Source organism: Oncorhynchus nerka, linkage group LG14, assembly GCF_034236695.1.
Source record: "Oncorhynchus nerka isolate Pitt River linkage group LG14, Oner_Uvic_2.0, whole genome shotgun sequence".
NCBI classification, from domain to species: domain Eukaryota; kingdom Metazoa; phylum Chordata; class Actinopteri; order Salmoniformes; family Salmonidae; genus Oncorhynchus; species Oncorhynchus nerka.
The window spans coordinates 38,119,935-38,147,724 of NC_088409.1; the positions used below are offsets into that span (position 1 = coordinate 38,119,935).

The 27,790-nt window shown below is 44.6% G+C and overlaps 1 protein-coding gene across 1 annotated transcript; it reads right to left on the reverse strand.

Moving 5' to 3' along the window:
- Positions 1–624: 624 nt before the first annotated feature.
- LOC115142044 (immunoglobulin superfamily DCC subclass member 3-like) lies at positions 625–26,544 on the reverse strand. The gene is made up of 14 exons (XM_065027119.1): positions 26,493–26,544; positions 17,890–18,195; positions 17,048–17,192; positions 16,805–16,935; positions 16,515–16,652; positions 12,626–12,784; positions 4,451–4,616; positions 4,023–4,273; positions 3,641–3,805; positions 3,152–3,340; positions 2,839–2,955; positions 1,139–1,268; positions 856–982; positions 625–741 (listed from the first exon to the last, which is right to left on the reverse strand). Exons 1-14 carry the CDS (start codon positions 26,542–26,544, stop codon positions 625–627), a joined length of 2,193 nt encoding a protein of 730 aa, XP_064883191.1.
- Positions 26,545–27,790: the final 1,246 nt, after the last annotated feature.

Here is a 27,790-nt window from a genome sequence, read left to right on the forward strand (position 1 = left end):
CTCAATATATCTATATCTAACCTGAAAATGGCACCATTGGCCATTAACTTAAAATGACATAAAATGAAGCTATTTATGGGTTTTGGTTTTAAGAAGATGCACAATGTCCAATACCACATAGAAAATATAAGGAATATAGTCATATTGCAGTTATCTTCAGAGATGAGCCAGCAGCATTTTACCTAATGAGTCATTTTGAATAATAAATGGTCTGTGCCCATTTCCTCTATGGCTACCAATACATTTCCATGGAACTAAAAATAAAATGCCAAAATAAGGCTTTCAGCTTTGGTGTAAAAGACATGGGGTTAAAATCTCAATAGTTACTCATGACTACATTGGTACTACTTTTACTTGAAGCTATTATAAAATACCTTTTTTCGTTTGTGGTATTGGACATTCAACAGAAGTCCTCAACACATCATCTCTTACTCTCAGTTTCATTCTCAATCTCTCTCTCTCATTCACTGCTAGAACTACGGCTGGACGCTGCAATAGGCAGACTATGGCTAAGGCGTTGGTGGGCAGGTGAGGTGGAGGAACCATAAAACAGCCATTCATTTCTCAGGCTAAGGGGACTGGGCTTGGGGGGGGGGGGGGTAAGTGGAGTGGTGTTTGGGTGCTTTAGCCGGTGCCTGTGCCAGGCTGGCATGGTGGGGGTTGCTCGATGAGGACTTGGCACTGCGCTGGGGGGGCTTGACCCTTAACAACCATCACTGGAGCAGTGATAGAGTCACATCTCTACAGGCAGAAAAGAGAAGGATGGTTATTATTAGACTAACCACTCCATAGGACACAGAAAGCTAGAACTGTGAGTGTGTATGGTGTAGATTTGTGCATATTACAGCTCCTTACCTGAGGCACTAATTCAATAACCTCGGGCATGCGGATCACCCCCTCTTTAGGTGGGCTAGCCCGCTGGTTCCTGTCTCCTCCTCGGGGCCCTGACCAGCCATCTTGGGTCCCTTTCCTGCAGAAGAAGCTGGGGAGAGAAGCATTCAAACATGGAATGAGACCCGTGTCCTCGAGTCAAAGTGACTCAATATCCAGGCAATAATAAATAAAGCAATGTAACTAAAACCATATTCAAAACTTATTCTGCTACCATATTACATTTGACCAAAAAGTGCTTGCTTACCTGCGGCGGTAGCCAAACATGAGGAACAGAACACAGAAGAGGATACATGCCATGCCAGTGTGGATTCCCACCACAATGCCAGTCATGGACCCCTCGTCATCCTGCTTGCAGTTACATGGGCTCTGCCCACCTGGACAAACACACACAAAAATGGGTTTTGTTAGTGGAAAAACAATAGAGGGATACACATACACACTCACAAATGCTCGCACAGACACGCATAAGTGCCACGACTCACACCATCTGTGGTGTAAATATAACGATCTGCTTTAATTCTAATATAATGAGGCAAATATTGTACACTAATTACACCCAGAAAGAGTTGAAAACAAAAGTACACAAAAACACATTCCCTGTTCTTGTGGACTTGGCAAACATCTGTGCAGACACACACTGAGATGTTCTTTCTGTGATCTGAAAGATTAACTAAACAGATTTACATTACATTTACCTTTTCATAATATAGCTGGCACACTTATCCAGGATGAGTATATGTTATTAAACCCAGAAAGAGTTGAAAACAAAAGTACACAAAAAACACATTCCCTGTTATTGTGGACTTGGCAAACATCTGTGCAGACACACACTGAGATGTTCTTTCTGTGATCTGAAAGATTAACTAAAGAGATTTACATTACATTTACCTTTTCATAATATAGCTGACGCACTTATCCAGGATGAGTATATGTTTTTACATATATATAGTCTGACTAGGGTTGCAAATCTACTTGTAATTTACCAATGTAAATTTGGTAATTAACAGAAAATATGTGCCAATCTATGTTAAATTTGGTAATTTACTGTATACTTCAATAGCTTACAAAAATATATATGAATGTATAGTATTAATTTATTATATCTGTGTCCATATTGTCCATGATTTCATTGTAGATAGGCCATATGGTTCAAGAGAAAATAGCTGAATGAATGAAAAAAGCATCTAATCAGTAATGGCATTATTTTCAAATAATTATTTTTTCTTCCAACATTGACTTTTTTCACATCTGGCACCAGACTGACGCCAAAACATTGACAGCAAATACATATTGAAATAGTAAAATAAATAGAAGTGTGTAAAAAAATATATAAAGGATGTTTCATATTAAACACTAATGGTATTCACTAAGTTGATGATTTATATTTAGGATAATGTTTTACAGCTTTGTCATTCAATAGTTGTTGTTTTTTAAAATCACCTTCATTATTTTACATGTGATATTGCCAGAGAGAGGGCCACCGATAACTACAGACATCTGTGATAATCTAACGTACCCAATAGGGCCACTGGATGTCTTTTTATAAATTACATACAATTCTTGAAAGTTACCAAAATTCTTGTAGGTAACTGGTAAACTTTAAAAGTTTCCAGTAGTATACCCTCCCTTTGCAACCCTACAGGGCAGCAGGTAGCCTAGCGGTTAAGAGTGTTGGGCCAGTAACTGAAAGGTCGCTGGTTTGAATCCCAGAGCCGACTAGGTGAAAAATCTGTCGATGTGCCCTTGAGCAAAGCACTGAACCCTAATTGCTCTGGATAAATTATTAAAATAAAAAAATGTACCCCCTGACACATACTGACTAGACAGCATCATTGCTCCACATTGCCACCTGGTGTAGTATGTTAGACAGTACCATTTTACACTGACAGTTACACATAGGGTCCTGATCCTAAATCAGCTTAAAGGTCTGTGTTTGTGTCTCACCGGAGCTGGTCTTGGCGCTGGTACCACTCTCAGCCAGTGAAACCAGATGCTTGTTGGCAGCACCGTCCCCATTGCCGTTGTAGGCCACCAATTGGATCTCATACACAGCAGCGGGTTCTGAAACAGAGATGGCCAGTTTGGAAAACCAACCATAGAAAGCAACACCCTAATACACAGCATTCATTCCATTTCAAAGGTCACTACGGTACCAGTACCGGCACTCTGCATTGTGAAAATGTCTGCTTTGTGTGAGTCATTGCAATCTGAGACCCTGCAGTGACAGTGGTTAGTAGTATTCTGTCTCATCACTGACCTAGATGGGAGATGGTGTGGGTGTTGATGTGGCCGGGAAACGCTTCCTGCCCCTGGAAGTTGGGCTGGGGGACCTCGCGGTAGGACAGCTTGAAGCCCTCTACCTTGCCCGACTTACTTGGCAGCTCCCAGAACACCTGCATGGCCGTCTTGTTCAGCACCTTGGTGAAGAAACTGGGAGAAATGGGTACTGTGAGGGGAAAGAGGGGAGGGACAGAGAAGATGAGTGGATTAACATACAAATTGAATTCCAAACATGAGAAGACAGATAGAGAAAAGGGAAAGAGATGAGTGAGGCTTCGGATAAACAAACAAAATGTGAAAAACTAAAACAAGGAGATTTTACAGAAACAGGAAAAGATAGAAAAGTGAGAAAAATTAAAGAGTTGGACAAATAAAAATATAGGTGTGATCGAGGAACATGAGAAATTAGACACTCTGATATGCAACTGCTTATCTCCTCTCATTTCGTGATGTCTAAATGACGTACCGCCCCCTAGTGTTGTAGCCACCACAGTGCTGGACTGCTGGCTGGCTCCCAGAGGGGAGTAAGCCTTGAGGTAGATGGAGTAGGTGGTGGCAGGCTCCAGGGTGGTGAACTCATGCTGGAAGGTGGTCTTACTGACAGCTTCCTGCAGCTCTCTGCTGTCTGGCTCTGGAAGGGACAGGAAACAGGAAGTGAGGTCATCATCTTTGCATCTTACGACAGGAAGGTATTAAAAAGAGGCAGTCTTGTGTACTACTGGAGTACTAGATACATAAGTGTCAGCAAAAAAATATCTTCAATTCTTCATATGAATTCCATGAAACAGCTAAAATATAAGATTCACTTTGGACAATGAAGTTGTATTATATTATAACAGCCTCCTTACCGCCCAACATGCGGATGTGCAGCACATATCCGATTATGCCGTCGGTGACCTCTGGAGCGGGCTGGACCCAGGTGAGCTGTAGGGTAGTGGGGGACAGGGCCGTGGCAGTCAGGTCCTGGGGGGCCTCGGGCAACTCCGTGGACTGGGTGAGGGCCAGGCGGGCACTGGCCTGGTTGGTGCCAGCGCTGTTCTCAGCAATACACTGGTAGATGGCCTCGTCTTCCGTGGTGATTCGCGTCACCGCCAGCGTACTGTAGAGGGGGGGTGGGGGAGGTGTGTGTGGGGGAGGGGTATTGTTAAGAGTTGTAGTGACTAATAATGATGGTGTAATGGATATATTAATAACATTACTTCATGTTTCATTTGAATCTTATATTTGCAGATCTAAAAGTAAATCTCGATGAGTTAAAGCATACTAACTACTGTACCTGTTATTGTTGGTGAGTTTGACGTTGTCACCAGGTGTCAGGATTTTGCCGTTCTTCAGCCAGATGAGGTGAGGCTCGGGAACTCCCTGGGCCATACAGGTGAACACTGCACTGCTCCCTGCTGGTCTGGAGACAGACTGCGGCCACTGCAAAAACTCAGGAGGAGCTGGGAATAGAGAGAAAGAAAAAGAAAGAGAGTGAGCGTCTCCTATTTCACTACGTGCTCTGTAATGAATGTATGTGATGAAATGTTCCACCATCTTCTATTGTCTCAAAGTCTGCTTGGCAATATCTACATTATGTAGTTTATTTCAATTTAATTTAAATGAGAGGAGTTGGGGAGGGAGATGGATAGGGGATGAGATACTGCGTGCTATTACAGGGCTCAGTGGCTGCTTTGACTGTGCAGTGTTGCCTATGTCTTGCAATTACTATAAAGCACAGTAGAGGGCAGGATAGATGTTTCAGCAACGCAGTTGACACAGATGGACTTGATATTATTCTGACCATTCTGGTTGTGAGACTAAAATGAGAATAAGATAAACTTGCCAAAATTATGTTTTGGATAATGGACAGTGTACGAGAGATACAATCTTGATTTAAATTCTAGGGTTTACTCAATATGTTATATGCCCTGTTTGTGCTCAATTTAATATAGTTTAGGTGTCGAATGTTACTCAAAGAACTTGAAAAGGATGAAATGTCATTCTGTTCTGTGTTTTATGTGGTCAGGATGAGTGTTTGCCTCTGAATCCAAATCCACAAATAATCCACAAACAAGAAGAGCCACCACATCTCCAACGAGATAAGAACATTAAGGTCTAGACTCAGACTCCAACTGAGCATATGCCAAAACAAGGAGTCCAAAATCAAGTTCATTATCCATGACAGCAGCATCTCGTCCCCAAATTAAAGCGGCACCCCTGTCCGTCCCTCTTGTGACACCCGAGTGGAGAGGGAGACAGAGAGGGGCACAGAAGCAGTCTCTCGGCCACAATGGCATAATGTCTGTGTGCAAAAACCTGAGGCCTCACCCCCCTCCACACGCATCTCATTGATCTACTACTTCCCCCACCCCCCTCGTAAAAATTAGCTTGTTCACAAATCCATTGTCAGGACTCTGGGAAAAGCGGACCAAGAGGAGAGGGAGGTGGGGTTGGGGGTGTAGGGGTGAAGGGGCTGGGGGCATGGGGGTTGGGGCGGCCATCAATCAATGGCAGGGTTGGATTTTATTTCTAACCAGGGCGCTGGGCCTCAATCTCTTTGCATTAACAAGGGACAGGAAAATAAAAGATGACATACAAGCTGGGCCTCTAAAGCTTTTGTACCGAAAAGATAAACAGAAATGCTTGGTTTAATCTTCTGGAGATTTGAGGATATTGAGGAGATATATATCTGTTAGGGTTCCCAGGGTAGCAGAACTTGGATATGACAACAAATTGTGCTAAACATTTTTATATAACCACAGGAACACGTTTAGTCTCCCTAACTGTTTTTTTTTCTGTCGTCTCCCTAACAGAAATCCACCTGAGAGCAAAGCATAGGGCCAAATATTGGTTTAAGGAAAGTTGAAACAGTAAGCTGCCATAAATGGCCCTGTAGACATATCCATCAGCAACGAATTGTCCAATTCCTTATGCCTAGACTGACAGGAGTACTCCAAACAGTCTAGAATAAGTGTTTAATAAGTGTGTATTTCACTTCAGCTCCAGCAGTGTGGAGAGCTGAAATTGAGTTTGAGTAATGGTGGATCAATGCTGGATGTGTGTGAGAGCCTGGTGACAGAACGGCAGTCAGGGTCATTGTCATTCTGTTTGCAGAGAGAGCTCCCCAGCTGTCCCAGCCTGCCCCTCTGCAGAAGGGACCGAGGGGGTAGAGAAGAGGTGGAAAAGGGAGACTGTGGTTAGGGTGCAGGTTTGCTGGTTTGCTCATTTGAGAGCAAAAAAGATGACTCCCATTGTGAGAGTGAATGGGGGCTGCTCCATACTACTGCATTTGGGGGAAGGACGGGTAATGAATCTACCCTCTAGCATCCCTCTCTCCTGTGCTAGAGTGCACTTCACACTTGGGCGAGGCCATTTATTTAGAGTAGAGATGCATCCAAGCCCTGTTATTTCAATGAGGGTTAGTGGTTCCTTTTGTTTCAGTGAACTAGAGGAGAAACCTGCAGTGAATGCTTTTCTTTGGGTCTGCCTGTCCCTCAGTCTAGGTGTTTGCCTACCAAAGGTGTGGCTGGACTATCTAGAGTTTTCTGTGTTCCTGTACGTTGCTGTGACTCTTATTGTATACAGCAGACTTCAGCATTCTGGTCACACACACATTTAGGTCCTCAATCATGAAAACCAATCACGGTCGTAGATTGGTTTTCAACTGTTTCACATCATTTCTCATACAGAACTATACCGAAATATATTGAACTATCCAGAAATATACTGAATGTGCTTCCCTCTCTGTAAACCTGATTGCAGTGTCATCAGAGCAATACAATGAGTTGACCATGACCATGGCTAAAATCGAACACAACTTCCATCAGGACAAAGTTCACGACACATAGGTCCCAATCAAAAACCTCATGGCAATTGTGAATTGTCCTATCTTCCCTGGAATATTATGCACATTTTCAGAAGGTGTGAATGAAAAGTAACTCTCAGCTTTCCCTATGCATGAGGATGCTAACCAAAAGCCATGGGAATGGCGTGTAGGCATACACATAGATGTCCCTTAGAATAAGCTGTTTTGCAAACACACAATGGTTGTCGTGTCCCTTTGTGTCCTGAGCCCTTCTGTATGTCTGACTGGCACTCGTGGCCTCTGTCCCCTGAACTTGGCCTTGCCTGTGTCTGTCGCCTGCAGCTGTGACAAAGACAAGTGTCCCCACAGGCCAGGGAGGTGGAGCGAGGACCGTCTCGCTGCTCTATCAAGGCCTGCCAATCATAGGCCTATAACGACAAAAACCCCATCAAAGCCCCACCCCCTACCACGAAAACTAAAACCCCACCCCCAACCATCTCACGCATAATTTCCTTAGGGCCTGCAGGGAGAGGGTCAGGGGTGAGAGATCAGAGGTGATCCCTCACTCTGGCACGATTACTCTCCTCCCCCTCCTCCTGCACTTGGGCTTTGCTAGCACTGTCTGTTTCTATATCTTGTTATCTTTTTTCAGTTCTCTGTTTTACAATTTCTTCTGAATCTGTTCTCCCTATATCTCTCTTTTTCTCTCGGTCAACCTCAATCTCTTGGTCAATCTTAGGATCTTAATATGAGCACCATGTTGCACAAAAACCTTCCTGAAATGCACTTGTAGTGCATTGAAGTTCCACTTCAATATTTCAGACTTGATTTCCCCCCCTTTTTTATTATCAAGCCCTGCAAAAATGTCCATTAATTCTAATCCACATAGTAATTCACATTTCTTGTTGCTAAAGCATTATTTTCCTTCTGTAGCAAACTGTCTCGAATTAAGATCCTACATCTGTATTTGTCACTGTCTGTTTTCTAATTTATTATTTTAATCGTCCCTTACTCTACCTCTCTCTGCTTCCCTGTACATTATATCTCCCCTTACTGTCTATGAGTGTGTACAGTATATCTCTCCGTGCTGTCTATGAGTGTGTACAGTATATCTCCCCTTGCTGTCTATGAGTGTGTACAGTATATCTCTCCGTGCTGTCTATGAGTGTGTACAGTATATCTCTATGTCTATGAGTGTCAGTATATCTCCCTTGAGTGGGTACAGTATATCTCTCCTTGCTGTCTATGAGTGTGTACAGTATATCTCTATTTGCTGTCTATGAGTGGGTACAGTATATCTCTATTTGCTGTCTATGAGTGTGTACAGTATATCTCTCCTTGCTGTCTAGTATATCTCTCCTTGCTGTCTATGAGTGTGTACAGTATATCTCTCCTTGCTGTCTATGAGTGTGTACAGTATATCTCTCCTTGCTGTCTATGAGTGTGTACAGTATATCTCTCCTTGCTGTCTATGAGTGTTACAGTATATCTCTCCTTGCTGTCTGTCTATGAGTGGGTACAGTATATCTCTCCTTGCTGTCTATGAGTGTGTACAGTATATCTCTCCTTGCTGTCTATGAGTGTGTACAGTATATCTCTCCTTGCTGTCTATGAGTGTGTACAGTATATCTCTATTTGCTGTCTATGAGTGGGTACAGTATATCTCTCCTTGCTGTCTATGAGTGTGTACAGTATATCTCTCCTTGCTGTCTATGAGTGTGTACAGTATATCTCCCCTTGCTGTCTATGAGTGTGTACAGTATATCTCTCCTTGCTGTCTATGAGTGTGTACAGTATATCTCTCCTTGCTGTCTATGAGTGTGTACAGTATATCTCTCCTTGCTGTCTATGAGTGTGTACAGTATATCTCTCCTTGCTGTCTATGAGTGTGTACAGTATATCTCTCCGAGTGTGTACAGTATATCTCTCCTGTGTCTATGAGTGTGTACAGTATATCTCTCCTTGCTGTCTATGAGTGTGTACAGTATATCTCTCCGTGCTGTCTATGAGTGTGTACAGTATATCTCTCCTTGCTGTCTATGAGTGTGTACAGTATATCTCTCCTTGCTGTCTATGAGTGTGTACAGTATATCTCTCCTTGCTGTCTATGAGTGTGTACAGTATATCTCTCCTTGCTGTCTATGAGTGTGTACAGTATATCTCTCCTTGCTGTCTATGAGTGTGTACAGTATATCTCTCCTTGCTGTCTATGAGTGTGTACAGTATATCTCTGTCTATGAGTGTGTACAGTATATCTCCCCTTGCTGTCTATGAGTGTGTACAGTATATCTCTCCTTGCTGTCTATGAGTGTGTACAGTATATCTCCCCTTGCTGTCTATGAGTGTGTACAGTATATCTCTCCTTGCTGTCTATGAGTGTGTACAGTATATCTCTCCTTGCTGTCTATGAGTGTGTACAGTATATCTCTCCTTGCTGTCTATGAGTGTGTACAGTATATCTCTCCTTGCTGTCTATGAGTGTGTATATCTCTCTCTGTCTATGAGTGTGTACAGTTATCTCTCCTTGCTGTCTATGAGTGTGTACAGTATATCTCTCCTTGCTGTCTATGAGTGTGTACAGTATATCTCCCTTGCTGTCTATGAGTGTGTACAGTATATCTCTCCTTGCTGTCTATGAGTGTGTACAGTATATCTCTCCTTGCTGTCTATGAGTGTGTACAGTATATCTCCCTTGCTGTCTATGAGTGTGTACAGTATATCTCTCCTTGCTGTCTATGAGTGTGTACAGTATATCTCTCCTTGCTGTCTATGAGTGTGTACAGTATATCTCTCTCCGTTGCTGTCTATGAGTGTGTACAGTATATCTCTCCTTGCTGTCTATGAGTGTGTACAGTATATCTCTCCTTGCTGTCTATGAGTGTGTACAGTATATCTCTCCTTGCTGTCTATGAGTGTGTACAGTATATCTCTCCTTGCTGTCTATGAGTGTGTACAGTATATCTCTCCTTGCTGTCTATGAGTATGTACAGTATATCTCTCCTTGCTGTCTATGAGTGTGTACAGTATATCTATCCTTGCTGTCTATGAGTGTGTACAGTATATCTCTCCTTGCTGTCTATGAGTGTGTACAGTATATCTCTCCGTGCTGTCTATGAGTGTGTACAGTATATCTCTCCTTGCTGTCTATGAGTGTGTACAGTATATCTCTCCTTGCTGTCTATGAGTGTGTACAGTATATCTCTCCTTGCTGTCTATGAGTGTGTACAGTATATCTCTCCTTGCTGTCTATGAGTGTGTACAGTATATCTCCCTTGCTGTCTATGAGTGTGTACAGTATATCTCTCCTTGCTGTCTATGAGTGTGTACAGTATATCTCCCTTGCTGTCTATGAGTGTGTACAGTATATCTCCCTTGCTGTCTATGAGTGTGTACAGTATATCTCTTCTTGCTGTCTATGAGTGTGTACAGTATATCTCCCCTTGCTGTCTATGAGTGTGTACAGTATATCTCTCCTTGCTGTCTATGAGTGTGTACAGTATATCTCCCCTTGCTGTCTATGAGTGTGTACAGTATATCTCCCCTTGCTGTCTATGAGTGTGTACAGTATATCTCCCCTTGCTGTCTATGAGTGTGTACAGTATATCTCTCCTTGCTGTCTATGAGTGTGTACAATATATCTCTCCTTGCTGTCTATGAGTGTGTACAATATATCTCTCCTTGCTGTCTATGAATGTGTACAATATACTGCAATACTCCATTTCTGTATACCTTTGTTTCCCTTATCTCTTGTGTTTAGTGTATGTGTACATGTCCCACTATCTCTATATTTTTCCATCTTTCTCTCTCTCTCTGTCTCTTTCTCTTCCCCACAGATGGTGATTATGCAGCCATTGTCTGACTGTGGCCTGCATCTGTCCTGGTCAGGTGGTCCCCTGGTGCAGCCAATTTATGACCCCCAGCAGCCAGCACCCCAAATTAGTTTGGGGGTGGGGGGCAGGAGGCAGATGCAACCAGGGAGATGAGGTCTGAAAAGGCATCCCATAATATGCAAAGCCAGACCAGACTTCATAAGACCGAAAAGGTCTGCAGAAGGTAAAGGCTGGTCAAGTTCAAGTAGAATCAGTGAACTTAGGAGATTTTCAGGCACATTGAGGCATATGGTATTTGACATGAGATATCAAGGGATTGAGTAAACTAGAATTAATATAGTATTTTTATTGATGTTAGATTTGGGTATAGCCTGAGTCCTTGGTATAGATGGTGTTAACATTATGGACTGGATTTTTGTTATCTACCCCCCACATTAACTGTATGAGTGGTTTTAGAAAGAGCAGCAAGTTTATCCACACTGTAACATACACACATGTGTTGATCAAGTCATGAAAAAGCAAGGGAAACTAAACCGATTCATATCTGTATATGAACGCTGACTGCAGTTGTACTCCTCCAAACCTATTGATGGTTTGACCTCTTTATTTTCAAATGAAGCTATGCTCTTTGTGCCTTTTCCAACGTCAATCGATAAATGAATGAATACATTCACCAAGCACAATAAGGGTGCTAGCCAGATACTGATTTTGAAAGACACAGAAAGCAGATATTGATTGATTGAGTTGGGTGGCGAGGACAAGCAGACAAACTCAGCCATTAACACCAGCTACCAGTATACATTTACAAATGTGTGTACTATCGTGCCATTTGGCAGTGTATTACTGACGTACAGGAAAGTATCACCGGACTAAACACTCCAACTATGAACACATACACACACTCACTCTGAAACTCAAATTTGAGTGTGTTTGTGTTTGAGTGTTAGTCTGAGTTTATATTTATGTAGGCATAATTGTGAGTTTAATCCATGGGATGAACCACCATTAAGATGCTATAGTATAAAACAAGGTATTATGAGCTAAAATAGGTAGAGCAGAGAGGTAGAATTACACATAAAGCCTCGTTGAAGTAGAGGGAGGGTCATTTCAGCAATAAACGGTATCTCCTCCTTCATCTTTGTCCAGCTGGAGCCCAATGCCAATAGAACATGTTGGCCAACAGCAGAACACTAAGGCCCCGTGCCAGGAGGTCAAAGGTGACCAGAAGAGTTGGGGGATGTCAGTTCACCCTTAAGGTCATGGTCAAATCTACCAAAGGTTAATATATTCTAACCTTCCTAAAATAACCCCAGCATCCCCACCATCCTCCATCCTGCTTATTACCTCTCTCCCTCCATCTCCCCATCCCTCCCCCACACCCCTCTATCTTTACCCCCAAAAACAGAGACCTGGGAGAGCCAGGTGCTCCCCTGAGGGAGACTTGAGATGAATTTCCAAATGGACCCCCAGACCCAACTCCCTCAGGCTCTTCTGTAGATCTGGAAAGACCACATAGGTTTCAAAAATATGCTAATAGCATCACCTTGTCTCTTGAGTGGCTGGGTGGAATGTCTGACATGTTTTTTCTACCTATCCACTCATTTCAGATCTACAGAAGTGTTTTCTGGGTAGGGGCTAGGGGGCATTTAGCATAGGCCTGGGAGGCACCGGTCTATTGAGGTGATGGTTGAGTGGTTTCCTGGAGGCTGGTAATGGTGGGTGGGAGATCTGAAAAGTGCTGTATCAACAAAGCCAATATTGCATTGTGTGTATTTGGGGTTTGAGGGTTAATACTAGTGTGTTTGGTGTGAGATTGATGGGTACCACGACTCACCCTGCACCACCAGTCTGCCCAGCGCAGTACGCCTCATTCTGGTCCCAGGGCGGTTGGCAGAGCACACGTACACCCCAGAGTGTTGCAGGTTGGCATCTGAGATCATCAGGTTCCCCGTACCCAGCACCTGGATACCCTCCACCCCGATGGAGCGCCCGTCTGGAGGAGAAGAGAGAGATAATGCAAAAAGGGGAGAGTTAGAGAGCTGAAAGTCTCATCTGTAGCAAACATGGATGATCTATTTAGCACAGAAATACTCAACAATATTAAGGCAGCATTAAGGCAGCATTCAGTCAATGTTCAACTACCAAGGCCACACGTCTTATATCATGTGTATGTTTGCTGTTACTTCTGTAACCCGAATAGGTGTCAGAAAAGTGACAATAACAAATCAAATCAAATTTTATTTGTCACATACACATGGTTAGCAGATGTTAATGCGAGTGTAGCGAAATGCTTGTGCTTCTAGTTCCGACAATGCAGTGATAACCAACAAGTAATCTAACTAACAATTCCAAAACTACTGTCTTATACACAGTGTAAGGGGATAAAGAATATGTACATAAGGATATATGAATGAGTGATGGTACAGAGCAGCATACAGTAGATGGTATCGAGTACAGTATATACATATGAGATGAGTATGTAGACAAAGTAAACAAAGTGGCATAGTTAAAGTGGCTAGTGATACATGTATTACATAAGGATTCAGTCGATGATGTAGAGTACAGGATATACGTATGCATATGAGATGAATAATGTAGGGTAAGTAACATTATATAAGGTAGCATTGTTTAAAGTGGCTAGTGATATATTTACATCATTTCCCATCAATTCCCATTATTAAAGTGGCTGGAGTTGGGTCAGTGTCAATGACAGTGTGTTGGCAACAGCCACTCAATGTTAGTGGTGGCTGTTTAACAGTCTGATGGCCTTGAGATAGAAGCTGTTTTTCAGTCTCTCGGTCCCAGCTTTGATGCACCTGTACTGACCTCGCCTTCTGGATGATAGCGGGGTGAACAGGCAGTGGTTCGGTGGTTGATGTCCTTGATGATCTTTATGGCCTTCCTGTAACATCGGGTGGTGTAGGTGTCCTGGAGGGCAGGTAGTTTGCCCCGGTGATGCGTTGTGCAGACCTCACTACCCTCTGGAGAGCCTTACGGTTGAGGACGGAGCAGTTGCCGTACCAGGCGGTGATACAGCCCGCCAGGATGCTCTCGATTGTGCATCTGTAGAAGTTTGTGAGTGCTTTTGGTGACAAGCCGAATTTCTTCAGCCTCCTGAGGTTGAAGAGGCGCTGCTGCGCCTTCTTCACAACGCTGTCAGTGTGAGTGGACCAATTCAGTTTGTCTGTGATGTGTATGCCGAGGAACTTAAAACTTGCTACCCTCTCCACTACTGTTCCATCGATGTGGATAGGGGTGTTCCCTCTGCTGTTTCCTGAAGTCCACAATCATCTCCTTAGTTTTGTTGACGTTGAGTGTGACTCCGAGGGCCCTCACCTCCTCCCTGTAGGCCGTCTCGTCGTTGTTGGTAATCAAGCCTACCACTGTTGTGTCGTCCGCAAACTTGATGATTGAGTTGGAGGCGTGCGTGGCCACGCAGTCGTGGGTGAACAGGGAGTACAGGAGAGGGCTCAGAACGCACCCTTGTGGGGCCCCGTGTTGAGGATCAGCGGGGAGGAGATGTTGTTGCCTACCCTCACCACCTGGGGGCGGCCCGTCAGGAAGTCCAGTACCCAGTTGCACAGGGCGGGGTCGAGACCCAGGGTCTCGAGCTTGATGACGAGCTTGGAGGGTACTATGGTGTTGAATGCCGAGCTGTAGTCGATGAACAGCATTCTCACATAGGTATTCCTCTTGTCCAGGTGGGTTAGGGCAGTGTGCAGTGTGGTTGAGATTGCATCGTCTGTGGACCTATTTGGGCGGTAAGCAAATTGGAGTGGGTCTAGGGTGTCAGGTAGGGTGGAGGTGATATGGTCCTTGACTAGTCTCTCAAAGCACTTCATGATGACGGAAGTGAGTGCTACGGGCGGTAGTCGTTTAGCTCAGTTACCTTAGCTTTCTTGGGAACAGGAACAATGGTGGCCCTCTTGAAGCATGTGGGAACAGCAGACTGGTATAGGGATTGATTGAATATGTCCGTAAACACACCGGCCAGCTGGTCTGCGCATGCTCTGAGGGCGCGGCTGGGGATGCCGTCTGGGCCTGCAGCCTTGCGAGGGTTAACACGTTTAAATGTCTTACTCACCTCGGCTGCAGTGAAGGAGAGACCGCATGTTTTCATTGCAGGCCGTGTCAGTGGCACTGTATTGTCCTCAAAGCGGGCAAAAAAGTTATTTAGTCTGCCTGGGAGCAAGACATCCTGGTCCGTGACTGGGCTGGGTTTCTTCTTGTAGTCCGTGATTGACTGTAGACCCTGCCACATGCCTCTTGTGTCTGAGCCGTTGAATTGAGATTCTACTTTGTCTCTGTACTGACGCTTAGCTTGTTTAATAGCCTTGCGGAGGGAATAGCTGCACTGTTTGTATTCGGTCATGTTGCCAGACACCTTGCCCTGATTAAAAGCAGTGGTTCGCGCTTTCAGTTTCACGCGAATGCTGCCATCAATCCACGGTTTCTGGTTAGGGAATGTTTTTATCGTTGCTATGGGAACGACATCTTCAACGCACGTTCTAATGAACTCGCACACCGAATCAGCGTATTCCTCAGCTTGGTCTGACCAGCGTTGGACAGACCTCAGCGTGGGAGCCTCTTGTTTAAGTTTCTGCCTGTAGGCAGGGATCAACAAAATGGAGTCGTGGTCAGCTTTTCCGAAAGGGGGGCGGGGCAGGGCCTTATATGCGTCGCGGAAGTTAGAGTAACAATGATCCAAGGTTTTACCACCCCTGGTTGCGCAATCGATATGCTGATAAAATTTAGGGAGTCTTGTTTTCAGATTAGCTTTGTTAAAATCCCCAGCTACAATGAATGCAGCCTCCGGATAAATGGTTTCCAGTTTTCAAAGAGTTAAATAAAGTTCGTTCAGAGCCATCGATGTGTCTGCTTGGGGGGGGGATATATACGGCTGTGATTATAATTGAAGTGAATTCTCTTGGAAGATAATGCGGTCTACATTTGATTGTGAGGAATTCTAAATCAGGTGAACAGAAGGATTTGAGTTCCTGTATGTTTCCTTCATCACACCATGTCTCGTTAGTCATGAGGCATACGCCCCCGCCACTCTTCTTACCAGAAAGATGTTTGTTTCTGTCGGCGCGATGCGTGGAGAAACCCGTTGGCTGCACCGCATCGGATAGCGTCTTCCCAGTAAGCCATGTTTCCGTGAAGCAGAGAACGTTGCACTCTCTGATGTCCCTCTGGAATGCTACCCTTGCTCGGATTTCATCAACCTTGTTGTCAAGAGACTGGACATTGGCAAGAAGAATGCTGGGGAGTGGTGCGCGATGTGCCCTTGTCCGGAGTCTGACCAGAAGACCGCTACGTTTCCCTCTTTTTCGGAGTCGTTTTCTTGGGTCGCTGCATGCGATCCATTCCGTTGTCCTGTTTGTAAGGCAGAACACAGGATCCGCGTCGCGGAAAACATATTCTTGGTCGTACTGATGGTGAGTTGACGCTGATCTTATATTCAGTAGTTCTTCTCGACTGTATGTAATGAAACCTAAGATGACCTGGGGTACTAATGTAAGAAATAACACGTAAAAAAACAAAAAACTGCATAGTTTCCTAGGAACGCGAAGCGAGGCGGCCATCTCTGTCGGCGCCGGTTAGCGATAACAAATTGATGTTACGAGACAATACTCTCTGTGGTAGAATCATTTGGTCTTGGGTTTGGACAGTGATGTAGGTTGTGTGAGAGGGATGTAGAGTGAGAGGGAGCAGAACCCTACCCAGCCGACTCCAGGACACGATGGGTCGAGGGTTGCCAGTGGCGATGCACTCCAAGATGGCAGTCTGGTGCACAGTGATGGTCAGGTTCTGAGGACCCGACAGAATCACTGGCTCCTTGTAGATCCGTGGAGCTGCCACTGTAGAGACAAAAAGAGAGAGAGAGAAGATAGGAAATGGTGACAAAGTAAAAATACAGATATCAGTAAATACACAAACAGATATTTGTTATTAGCAGATATGATCTCTGACACATACATACTCAGAGAGGACAGCTTCTCTTATCTCTTACCAGTGACAGTGAGCTGGGCCTCGTGACTGTAGCGAGTGTTAGCGATGTTGGTGGCTACGCAGCGATACACACCACTGTCAGCCCACCTTACACCAGTTATCTGCAGGATCCCTGTGGGCAGGATGGTGTACCTGAATGCAGGAAAGGAGAATTATAGTGTGTGTGTGTGTGTGTGTGTGTGTGTGTGTGTGTGTGTGTGTGTGTGTGTGTGTGTGTGTGTGTGTGTGTGTACCCATGCGTTACCTGTTATCATCAGTATTCACAGCGGTTCTGTTTTTCTCCCAGGAGATGCTGGCCTCTGGGATTCCGTTCACCTGGCAGGTCAGTCTGGCAACGCCACCCTCATCCACCGACTTGGACTCCGGGTGTGTGTGGAACTTAGGGAGAGCTGTGTGTGAGAGAAAATAGTCATGTCCAAGACGGTTTTCAATGTCCTAGAACCCAAAAAACAACAAAGTCCCTGGAGACAGGTCTTTCTGATAGGCTTAGAGCAACTGCATTTTTCTTAAATGAAAGTGAATCACCATGGTAACCCCTTTCCCTAAGGGGAGAACCACCAATCCTTCCAATAGCCATAATTCTGCTGGTTTACCCAAAATCCCCTGCACCTCCCAACCCCCAACCACCCACTTCTGGTTTTATTTGGCCAGAGGGAGGGGTCAGGGGATTGAGTGAATGAAAGGTTGTCCACTCAGTGGGGCGTTTAGAGTGGGGGGAGGTGCTGTGGTTATTAATGTTCAGTCCCAACTGGGGACAGATAATGGAGGAAGGGGTGGGAAGGAAGGATTAAAGCAGTCAGGTATGATTTAAAGGCACAATGTGCAGTATCAAATGAATGAACACACATAAAGAATGTCTTGACCAGCATGGGAGCCGGTTTATGTGAGATGTTATGTTCACTTCAATGGCTTGCTAGCCAATTCAAAGAGTTTACATATAACTGCTGCATGCCATGTAATGTGTCACACATGACTCTTACAGTATACAGTATGTGTATCATCTGCCTTATGTATGACTACTAATGTGTGTGTGAGCACTCCAATATGTATATGTGCCTGCGCGTGTCTGTGGTGTGTGTAACTTACATGCCAGCTGAACCCTGGCCTTGCGGCTGATCAACATGCCATAGTGGTTCTGGGCAGCACAGTCATACTCCCCAGCGTCCGTCTCATTGCTCTCTTTCCTCTTCTGGAAGCTCTTGATCAGGAGAGTTCCGTTGGCCAACACGCTAGCCTTCAGTCCGGTGGGAACGGACACTCCGTTGCGCCGCCACATCACAGAGATAGGCCCCTCCCCTTCAACCTGGCAGTCCAGCATCAGGGGCCGATCACGCACGGCGATGACATCATTGGGCTCCTTCAAGAAGGCCAGCTCAGAGGCTCTGCCCAACACTGGGTGAGAGAAGAGGAGCATGGGAGATCAGGTACTGCTGAAGTTCTCCTCCATTCAGATGATGATAAGGATGATGATGATGGATGTAAGAGGGCTGATGTAGATGACAAGGGACATCCTCAGGACAGAATGGAGCATCTGATGATGATGATGGTGGTGGTGGAGTTGATGATGAAGAAGAGGACAATGATGGAAGTAAGAGGGCTGTTGAAAAATGACAATGATGAAGATGAGAATGAGGATGATAATAATGATGACACACACACACACACACACACACGGACACACACACACGCAAAAGACACTTAAAGCTGAACTGACATCAGGAATATGACCTATCACCTACTATTACACTACTACACCAATCAATCAGTGATTCCAGTACAGAGCCATCAGAGGGCCAGAGGTTGAAACTCTCCACTGAAAGATGGCTGATGAAGCCATCCAAGTGCTGATGTCATCGATCTAAGTGGACTTTTTTCGTAAATGATTCTCTGTTAACGACCTATCTATTGGTTTCGTGTAGTGCCTTAAGCACATATCACACTGTGTTATATCACCATTGTAAAATATAGCTCCTATATAGTTAGCAAGTTTAGGAGCTTCCAATACCGACAATATATGGCCATGTGGTTCTGGGGAAATATATTGAAGCACCTTTCTTGGTGGATTGATTTATAACAAATAAACCGTGTGTCTGTTAAAACTTTTCCAGGGCTCTATGTAAACCAATCTCTGCCCAACTAGATGTTGGACATAATCCAGGCCCTTGTGTTCTTAATAACACCTTAATTACCGCTGAATAACAGGGTTGTTAATGAGAGATTAATAGGGGAAAAAGAGGACGCTGGATTACTCCTTGGCTGGGTTTATAGCGCTAGGCTGGGAATCACACACTGATAAATGGCCAGTTTCATTGAGCAAGAGCAGACAGCCTGAAGCCCTAACTCTTTCCCCACAATGAGACCCTGTGAAAAGTGAGACTGCCTCTCTCAGTGGTGTGCCCCACACACAGTGTGCACTGGTGACAGCTTCATTCTCCAGACGGGGGTGTGTGTGAGTGTGAGTGTGAGTGTGAGAGAGAGAGAGGGGGGGGGGGTATTGGACTGAAAAAGTGAGAAACAACAGCGCAGAGGGAGGGGAGCAAAGATAATGTCTTCAGAGGAGTCTGTTTGGGTAGTTTTCAGAAGGGTGAACTTGCACTTGACTTTCCTCCAGCCTGATTGATAGCTCTGTTAGTCACCTCCACCCCCCATCCTATTCTGCCTTTCACAGTGCCCCCCCACTCCTTCCCCCACACGCAAACACAATTAATTCCCAAAACTGCCTTACAATAGTGCCGAATGCCATGGAGCCATTGAAGCAAGAGAGGGCCTGAACAATGCAAGAAGTGGGGAAGAAGGGGGGAGAGGGAGAGGGGTTAGGGGTCAAGTTTGGATGACTTCAATGAAGTCTGGGTGGGTGACTAGTGAGAGCCCCCCACACACCCCCTTTCCCCTTTTCCCCTCTGTCCCCTTTAGTCATCGCCCACTCAGATGAGAACATCTGCCCCCCTCTCGCCAGCCACTCTACTGCACCCCCCTGTCCCCCTCTCCCCTTTTTAACTTGAACTTGGAGGTGACTTTCCCATGCCACCCCCATCGCTCACACTTCGCCGAACCCCGTCACCGATTCCGTCGACACGCCCGTCGCCCCATTATACGCACCATTTGGCGATACCCCTTCTGTTCCCCCTGATTTTTAACCCTCTCCCTTTCCCCTGGCCCATTCTAAAGTCCAATCCACCTTTCCCAGATGTTCAAGATTTAAAAAAAGGAGAGATGCTGAGAAGAAGAAAAGGTTCAATTCATTTTCGGTCTCTTATGTTTATATGGCGAGCTGTGGAATTGTAGCGTGTGACGTCTGGATCCCCTGACCCTGTGACCCTTCTGAAGAACAACAATACACACTACCCAGACACAACAAACCCCCTCCTACATCAACACGGCCGACCACAGCAAACCTCTGCAACCGTCAAACATCCCACCAAAAACACGCCAGACAGCTGCTCTTTCTTTCCCAACTCCTTCCCCCCATCCATCCATAGTCTTCCCATCCTCGCCATAGTCCTCTCCCATAGCCCCCTCTCCCCCACATCAGCCCATTCTGGGAGACCCAGTCTAAACTCCAGCTCTTGGCTCTGCTCCAACACATGCTGTGTAATCTCCACTGCCTCCAGTTGTTTTTTTGTTTGTCCAATTAGCCTCCCTTTACTCCATTTAATCCCTCCCCCTTTTCCCATTAATCCACCTCCATTGACTCCCTCTGTAACAAATAACAACTAACCAGAAACTACAGTCTATTCACAGCATAGCTGCACATCCACAGGACTGATCCTTAAAGCATCTTAATCTAAATGAAGATATCTTCTCGCTCCAGTAGATACCTGATCATTACATTTAGATTCGGGTTATACACCTTTCAATCACTGATATACAATTATTCTCAATCCCCTGCACCTTCCAACAACTATATATTATATGAGTGCTTGGGCCATTCAGGGTAAAACTCCATAATTTACGCAATCAATGCACACATGGATGCTGCCAAACAAGCAGCCACAGTACAAGGAATCTTAAACCCTTCAAACTTATTTTACAATCTCCTTCATATCTGCTCTGCAAAATATATAAATTCTGGATTTCAATACTATGACCCAGGACCAGGTCGAAGCTTAAGTCACTCTGGCCTGGAGTCTTAGAACAGGCCCCAAGTCACTCTGGCCTGGACTCTTAGAACAGGCCCCAAGTCACTCTGGCCTGGCGTTTTAGAACAGGCCCCAAGTCACTCTGGCCTGGCGTCTTAGAACAAGCCCCAAGTCACTCTGGCCTGGAGTCTTAGAACAGGCCCCAAGTCACTCTGGCCTGGCGTTTTAGAACAGGCCCCAAGTCACTCTGGCCTGGCGTCTTAGAACAGGCCCCAAGTCACTCTGGCATGGAGTCTTAGAACAGGCCCCAAGTCACACTGCCTGACACAGCTGGGAAGCTTGGGCCCCAGGTCTTTGTAGTTCAGAACGACTGCTTGCACTACCCAGAGACACTCAGTCAAGCTTAACATCTGATGTAAGGGGTAGCAGTGGATAATGGAATACCTGGGATGCTATGCTGGGGATGTAAAGAGAGTGAGATGTCGGTCACGGTAACTAAGGATTAGCTGCATGTCAAATCTTCTGTGGGGACATATTGGATTAGAGATATCTGGGGACTTCCATGCTGGGGATAGAGGGAGAGTGTAATGCAAGAAGGGACTATGAGGGAAACAGTTAAGTGCACAGTTAAGACTGATGTCAAATTGTGTTGATTGAGGCTTTGAGGGGTGAGAGCGCTGTAATCAGTCCATTATTTTTGGGTTGCTCAATAAGGAAACCTTAATCATTCATTTGTACTTGAAATCAGAGGCATAAAGCGAATTATGATATTATTTATCATCTACATGTATGTATGTCATATAAAAGCAGCCTAGCTGCCTTATAACTTCCCAGCCGTATTCCACACAGTCAAAATGCAAAGCCCATCTTTACCACTGCAGCCCTGCATTCGCCCCTGTGCCACGGAGTGTGATTAAGTGTTAAGTTTAGGGATAAATTCGCCACCCATCTGGGTGCTCATAATAAGCAGAAGGGGGGCTATCCAGAACACTGAGGACAGGGTCCCCCGGCCCCATCCCCCAGCTTTCCCTCACACTCCACCCCACCAAAATCCCAAATCTCCACCCCTCAGCCCCAGACTGTGACCCCAGAACCCTAAAAGGTCATGAGAGAGTTGGCTGAGGGGACTGAGGGGGCCGGGTGGAGGACAGCTTGCATTCGGTCACCAAAGCAGCCCCCTACCCCAGTCCCTTCATTGTTTATTGTCGCCTCAGACTTGGCAGTGAACTTCACAGTTTCCATTGTGACTCTGTGGCGTGAAGGTGGCTAAGCCCCCCAGGACCATGAAAAGGGGGTTCAGGGTCGAGGCAGAGAAGGCAAACACAAGTAAATCCCTTCATTGGTTGCGTCCTCTATATTTTTCCCTGTGTGGGTTTGTATGTTTTTTGTGTGTGTGTGAGTGGAGGGGGGGGGGGCTGCTAGTGAGTTGCAAGTTGCAAGTCTGTCGCTGAATCCTTAATTGACTCGTCCCATACTATCCCCTCTCCCTGACCCTGGGAACCCCTGTATGAAGGGGAGAGGCCGACTTTGGAGATAGAAGGATGCCATAGTGAAAATGAACGTCTTTTATGTGCTCTTCACTTTATGTGCTTTCCTGAATGTTTACAGTGTTGATAAGCTCCATTAGGTGAAATGGATAAGATCAATGACCATGCTATAATAAGCATAGAATTCTACAGGCTTAGTTGTATTATCAGCTCAAGTCACACCACAGGCAGACCCTCTGGTATAGGCTTAAACATGTCTTATTACCAGTGGATATTGCTATAGCCAGCAGCTCTCCCTCTCTCCTTTCACCTTTTCCTTCACTAGCCTCCTTCACTCTTCATCACAGCAGAGGGATAGGCACAGATGATGTCTACTGAATTAGGCCCATGCAGGCAGGCATAACGGATGGAAGGGAGGGGGGTAGAAAGGCCTGTATAAGTATTGGGGTCTGACTCCTAGGCCCAGCTGGGATTGAGGATTGGGGGTGCTGGGGCAGGGGCTGTGGATTTGGGGTCTGACGTCGCTGGGCTGGGCTGGGCCTATTGTCCCACTAATAGGAGTTAAACTCCCCTCTCTACCCCTCTCCCAGCCCCAACCTTGACTAGCTGCGTGGCACGCTCTTCTTTATGGCTGGTGATGGTGCACCAGCAGATCTGCTCCCAGCATAGCTCCTCTCCTATTGTTTAAACAGCCACTTCTTCATTAATTGCCAGCCAATTTGGCATTAGTGTGTGTGTGAACACGAGACCCTTTTCCCATTGCGCGAATTAATTCACTTCCGCCTACAAGCACTTCCATACACACCCATGGGTTCGTTCAGCAAGTGTAGGGGGCATTTAAGGACCAATTACAAGGGGTGGCATTGTAGGAATGTGGGCAATGTTGGCAACAGACCAAGCATCCATTATGCAACGTTTTGAGATAACATATTTAGCTTGTCTGTCATTCATCATTCAACAACCATTAATGGCCTAGTTAATGACAATACATTCTAATGACAACACACTGTGATAATGAATTCATCAGTATTTTAACACTTGTTAAAAGTATTTTAACACTAACTACTTAGAATATGCTCCAAGCATATTTTTTAAATATTTTGGCCAGAGTCTGTATTAAAGCGAAAATCACTTTCCTCAATTTTTCTCAGCCCCAGTTTTCTGTAAGTGGGATAGGCCTATACTTCGTTCAGCACTCTGTGGCCATGTAAAAACAGCACAATCAAAATAAGACAGATCCTAAACTAACCAACTTTGCTTTCCCTTTGCCTCAGCCTGAGTTCCTCAGAAACATGTTAAAGAGATGCAGTGGAGCGCATTTGGTCAAAGTAATTGCAACACCGAATCAGGATGACCAAAATGTATTGACATTGTTGGACAGAAATGGCCTATGTCATCTTGTACTGCTGCTTGTGAAAGTGGCTTCTGTCAAGAAGTCAACATCAGGTCTCATTGACCACCAGCAGTTGATTGAATGGATTTCACTTTTAAGAACAGGAAGTCTAGTTTATCTTTAATCGAAAACAATTCCAGAACGAAGGTTGTTCCATGTTTCTATTCAGTAAAAGTGGCATCGGTATTGTTTCAATTAAACTGATAGATAGAGATGGACATGTTTTCCAATACTGTCCTTAAAATTCACTTTTACACACTTTCTTGATAACTTTCTTTCTTGAGGTTAATAAACCTCAGTGTGTCTTTCTCTTATAAAAGGTTTCATTGTATAGTGAACACAATGTTATTTTCAGTCTCTATACATCCCACCTCAAAGGGCCTTGGGAGAATTATGCTCTCAATGTATGAGACTCGTGGTGTAAATTGTTCTTTCACCAAGCCCATGATACACAGGCAATTTGTTTTGGCAATATTAATCTTATTGACTAGGTGGCCCTGCCGATTAAATTTCCCCAGGTATTAAAACGATTCTCATTTACAATGGAAAAAGTTTCGGTAACCATTACTGGCAACATTGCTCTGCAATATTGCATCAAAACAATGGCCAGTGTTGCCTTTAGGTCTTTTGCTTAAAGTCCTATAAAATGTCATACATATTGAAGTGCATACCTAAAAACTATATGTCATTCATAACTGCTGTCAAATAGGGTTGAATACCTGCTTTTCTTATTTGGTCTAAGCATGTAATTAACCCACTTTCTTATCCCTCTTACACACAGCAATAACAGCCAGCAGCACTGTTTCTATGCACCAACATCAGTCTTATTTGTTATATATGAACCCAGGGTGGGTCCAGCCACATAAGAGGTGAAGAAGTGGGGAGGCCAACAGGGAAGGCTATGGCACAGAGAGCAAATATGTCTGAAGGAACTAAGGCCAAGCTTTTGAGCCTCATGGCAGAGTAGCGCCTTGGCCCTGATTCTACCTCATTGTAGATCTTTGGGATTAACACCCCCAGTCAGAAGGGTGTCTGGTTGAGAGTAGGAGAACACTGTCTGTGCAGGCTGGGGGAGAATGTTTGTGTGTGTGCGTGTTTGCCTAGGTTTTAGGGGATGTCTAGTAAGGCGGCTGCAGGGGGATTACTGAACACCCAATCCCACACACCACCATAACCCCAAATGAGGTGTGGGGTGGGAGGCAGACAGAGAGGGTCTGTCTGTTTTATGTAAATTAAGGTGTGAGGTCGTCAATCATTGTTTGACCCCAGTGTTCAGTCCACCTGGCTGCCCTGTGTCTGACCATGGCCATGAAGGGTAGATGAGTCTGATCTGACCAAATATCCCTGACCAAATATCCCTGAGATTTCAATACACAAGAGATAGCCAAAACATTGCCATTTCCCATCCTATAGTTATTGGATTTACAGATATGTTCTTTGCCTGAGTTTAACACTATTTTATGAGAAGTGTAAACATGGTTCTTATGGAAACAGTTACAAACTGCACATCTTGGTTAAAGATGATACAGTGTTTTGGATCAGATGGAGACTTGAACAGCCAATACCTGATTAAGGAATAAATGCATGAGAGGCAATAGTCAGGTTCAGAGGATGAGTCAAATTTACTAGCATGTTCAAGATTAGTATTGAAAAGTTGTATTGGATTATTGTTGTGATGATTATGTGAAGTTTGTTTGATGGATAGCCATTTTTATTTTATTTTTTAACCTTTATTTAACTAGGCAAGTCAGTTAAGAACAAATTCTTATTTTCAATGACGGCCTAGAAACAGTGGGTTAACTGCCTGTTCAGGGGCAGAACGACAGATTTGTACCTTGTCAGCTCGGGGGTTTGAACTTGCAACCTTCCGGGTCATTAATTGGTATTAAGTGGTGTAATCAGAGAAAATAGTGTGGGAGCTGACTAAAGTTAATAACATGAAGCCTGACATGATAAAGCACCATGAGTTCCTGTCCCCAAATTGCCTTATAGAGAAGTAAACTTGTGCGTAAAAGGAGAGAGAAAAGGCTAGTATCTTTACGCATCGGCTGAATGGTGCATCATACTAGCACACCGTTGAAATCTATGATCAAACATGTCAACTTTTGTGCTGATAACACACAATTAATGAAACAAATTGGAATGAAAAACGTTTAAAATAAGTACCTAATGCTCCTGTATTTCACCTTACCCGAATCAATAACAACGTTTATTTTTTGAAGGCTCTCCATTCTGATTTCCACGCATAATATAAATATTAACACTATAGACATGTATGTTGAAGTTCAAAAGCTTCCCTCCAAAGACACAGTTGTAAATATCCTAACGGTTCCAACTTGGCCATTCATCTTTACGCGCGCCTTAACAGCCCCCATTGATTTCTCTCATTACACCCATGGTATCCCAGAGGCTGCAAACTACACATGTCCCCTAATCGACACCAATGACTTTATGGAAGACATACACAGACGAGAAGGAGTCGACAAGAAAGGAAAAATAGCTTTTACGCACTGCAATAGGCTAGAGAGTCGGGTGCACACTAAAGACGCATGGCTTCACGTTCACCTCAAATACAGGAGATAGTGAGGCTGCATGCTAAAATCATTTCAAAGTCACATGCAAGTAGCAAGACATTCAGTGGGTTCCGCATTGAGTACATTTACTTGACGTTTACTACCGTTACCCATTCAAAGCTCGAACACTTATCCGTTTAAATATGCAAAGCATTACCTGAAGATATGACCACCAATAGAGAAAGCAGAAAAATCCTCGTCTGGTACATGTTTTAGTATTAATCCCTTTTAGTTTGAGGTCTAACTATTATAGCAACGTTTTAATAGCGAGCTTCACTCCTTAAAATGTATTAAATAAAATCCCAACAAAATCTCAAAAAATCATTTCCGCAGTTTAAGTTCCACTGTCCAGCGAACGGCTGGCTTCTGGACGCGTTCAAGACTGCTTTGAGAATGTCCCGTTTGCTATTGTAGAAGGGCCCTCGCGGGGTTCTGGGGCTATTAGTTATGCGTAAGGTATTGTTGTCCCCGCTGACATCCCGGTCAATGAATGGACACTGATACAACAATAGAACTGGCCAGCGGAGACTGGGGCATGTAAACGAGCCAATGGCAGGATGGGGGCCAGTCAAAAGGGGTGGCCCCTTCTGCACCCCAAAGCATCACTTGAGGGGACCTGCTATATAGAAGCTCCAAAAACCAAATGTTGTCTTAATATGCAGGTCATCATCATTATATTGTCAACCTACAACTCTATACATACACTTTAATGCTGTTATAGTGGTTATTGCTGTCAGTTGTGGAGGTGCTGGCAATGACAATGTTACTGGTACTCCAGTAACCACTTTCCAAATTACATTGTGAGCATCTGTAAAAAAAAATATATATATACAGTGCATTCAGAAAGTATTTAGACCCCTTGACTTTTCCACATTTTATTACGTTACAGCTTTATTCTAAAAATGATTAAATAAAAAATGTTCCTCATCAATTTCCACACAATACTCAATAATGAGAAAGCGAAAACAGGTTTAGAAATGTATGCAAATGTATTAAAAATGTAAAAAACAGAAATTACCTTATTTACATAAATATTCAGACCCTTGCTATGAGATACAAAATTGAGCTCAGGTGCAGCCTGTTTCCATGGATCATCCTAGAGATGTTTCTACAACTTGATTGGAGTCCACCTGTGGTAAATTCAATTGATTATACATGATTTGGAAAGGCATACACCTGTCTATTTAAGGTTCCACAGTTGACAGAGCATGTCAGAGCAATCAAAGGAATTGTTGGTAGAGCGCCGAGGCAGGATTGTGTCGAGACATCGATCTGGGGAAAGGTACCAGCACATTTCTGCAGCCTTGAAGGTCCCCAAGAACACAGTGGCTTCCATCATTCTTCAATGAAAGAAGTTTGGAACCACCAAAACTCTTCATAGAGCTGGCCGCCCGGCCAAACTGAGCAATCGGGGGAGAAGGGCCTTGGTCAGGGAGGTGACCAAGAACTCGATGG

Excerpts from the sequence above, each read along its gene's own strand:
- LOC115142044 (XM_065027119.1), bottom strand. The coding sequence starts at position 26,544 with ATGTACCAGACGAGGATTTTTCTGCTTTCTCTATTGGTGGTCATATCT. Across the intron at positions 4,617-12,625 it reads GGGCAGACTGGTGGTGCAGG|CTCCTCCTGAGTTTTTGCAG; the intron begins GTGAGTCGTGGT and ends CTCTATTCCCAG. Across the intron at positions 1,269-2,838 it reads CAGCGCCAAGACCAGCTCCG|GTGGGCAGAGCCCATGTAAC; the intron begins GTGAGACACAAA and ends GTGTTTGTCCAG.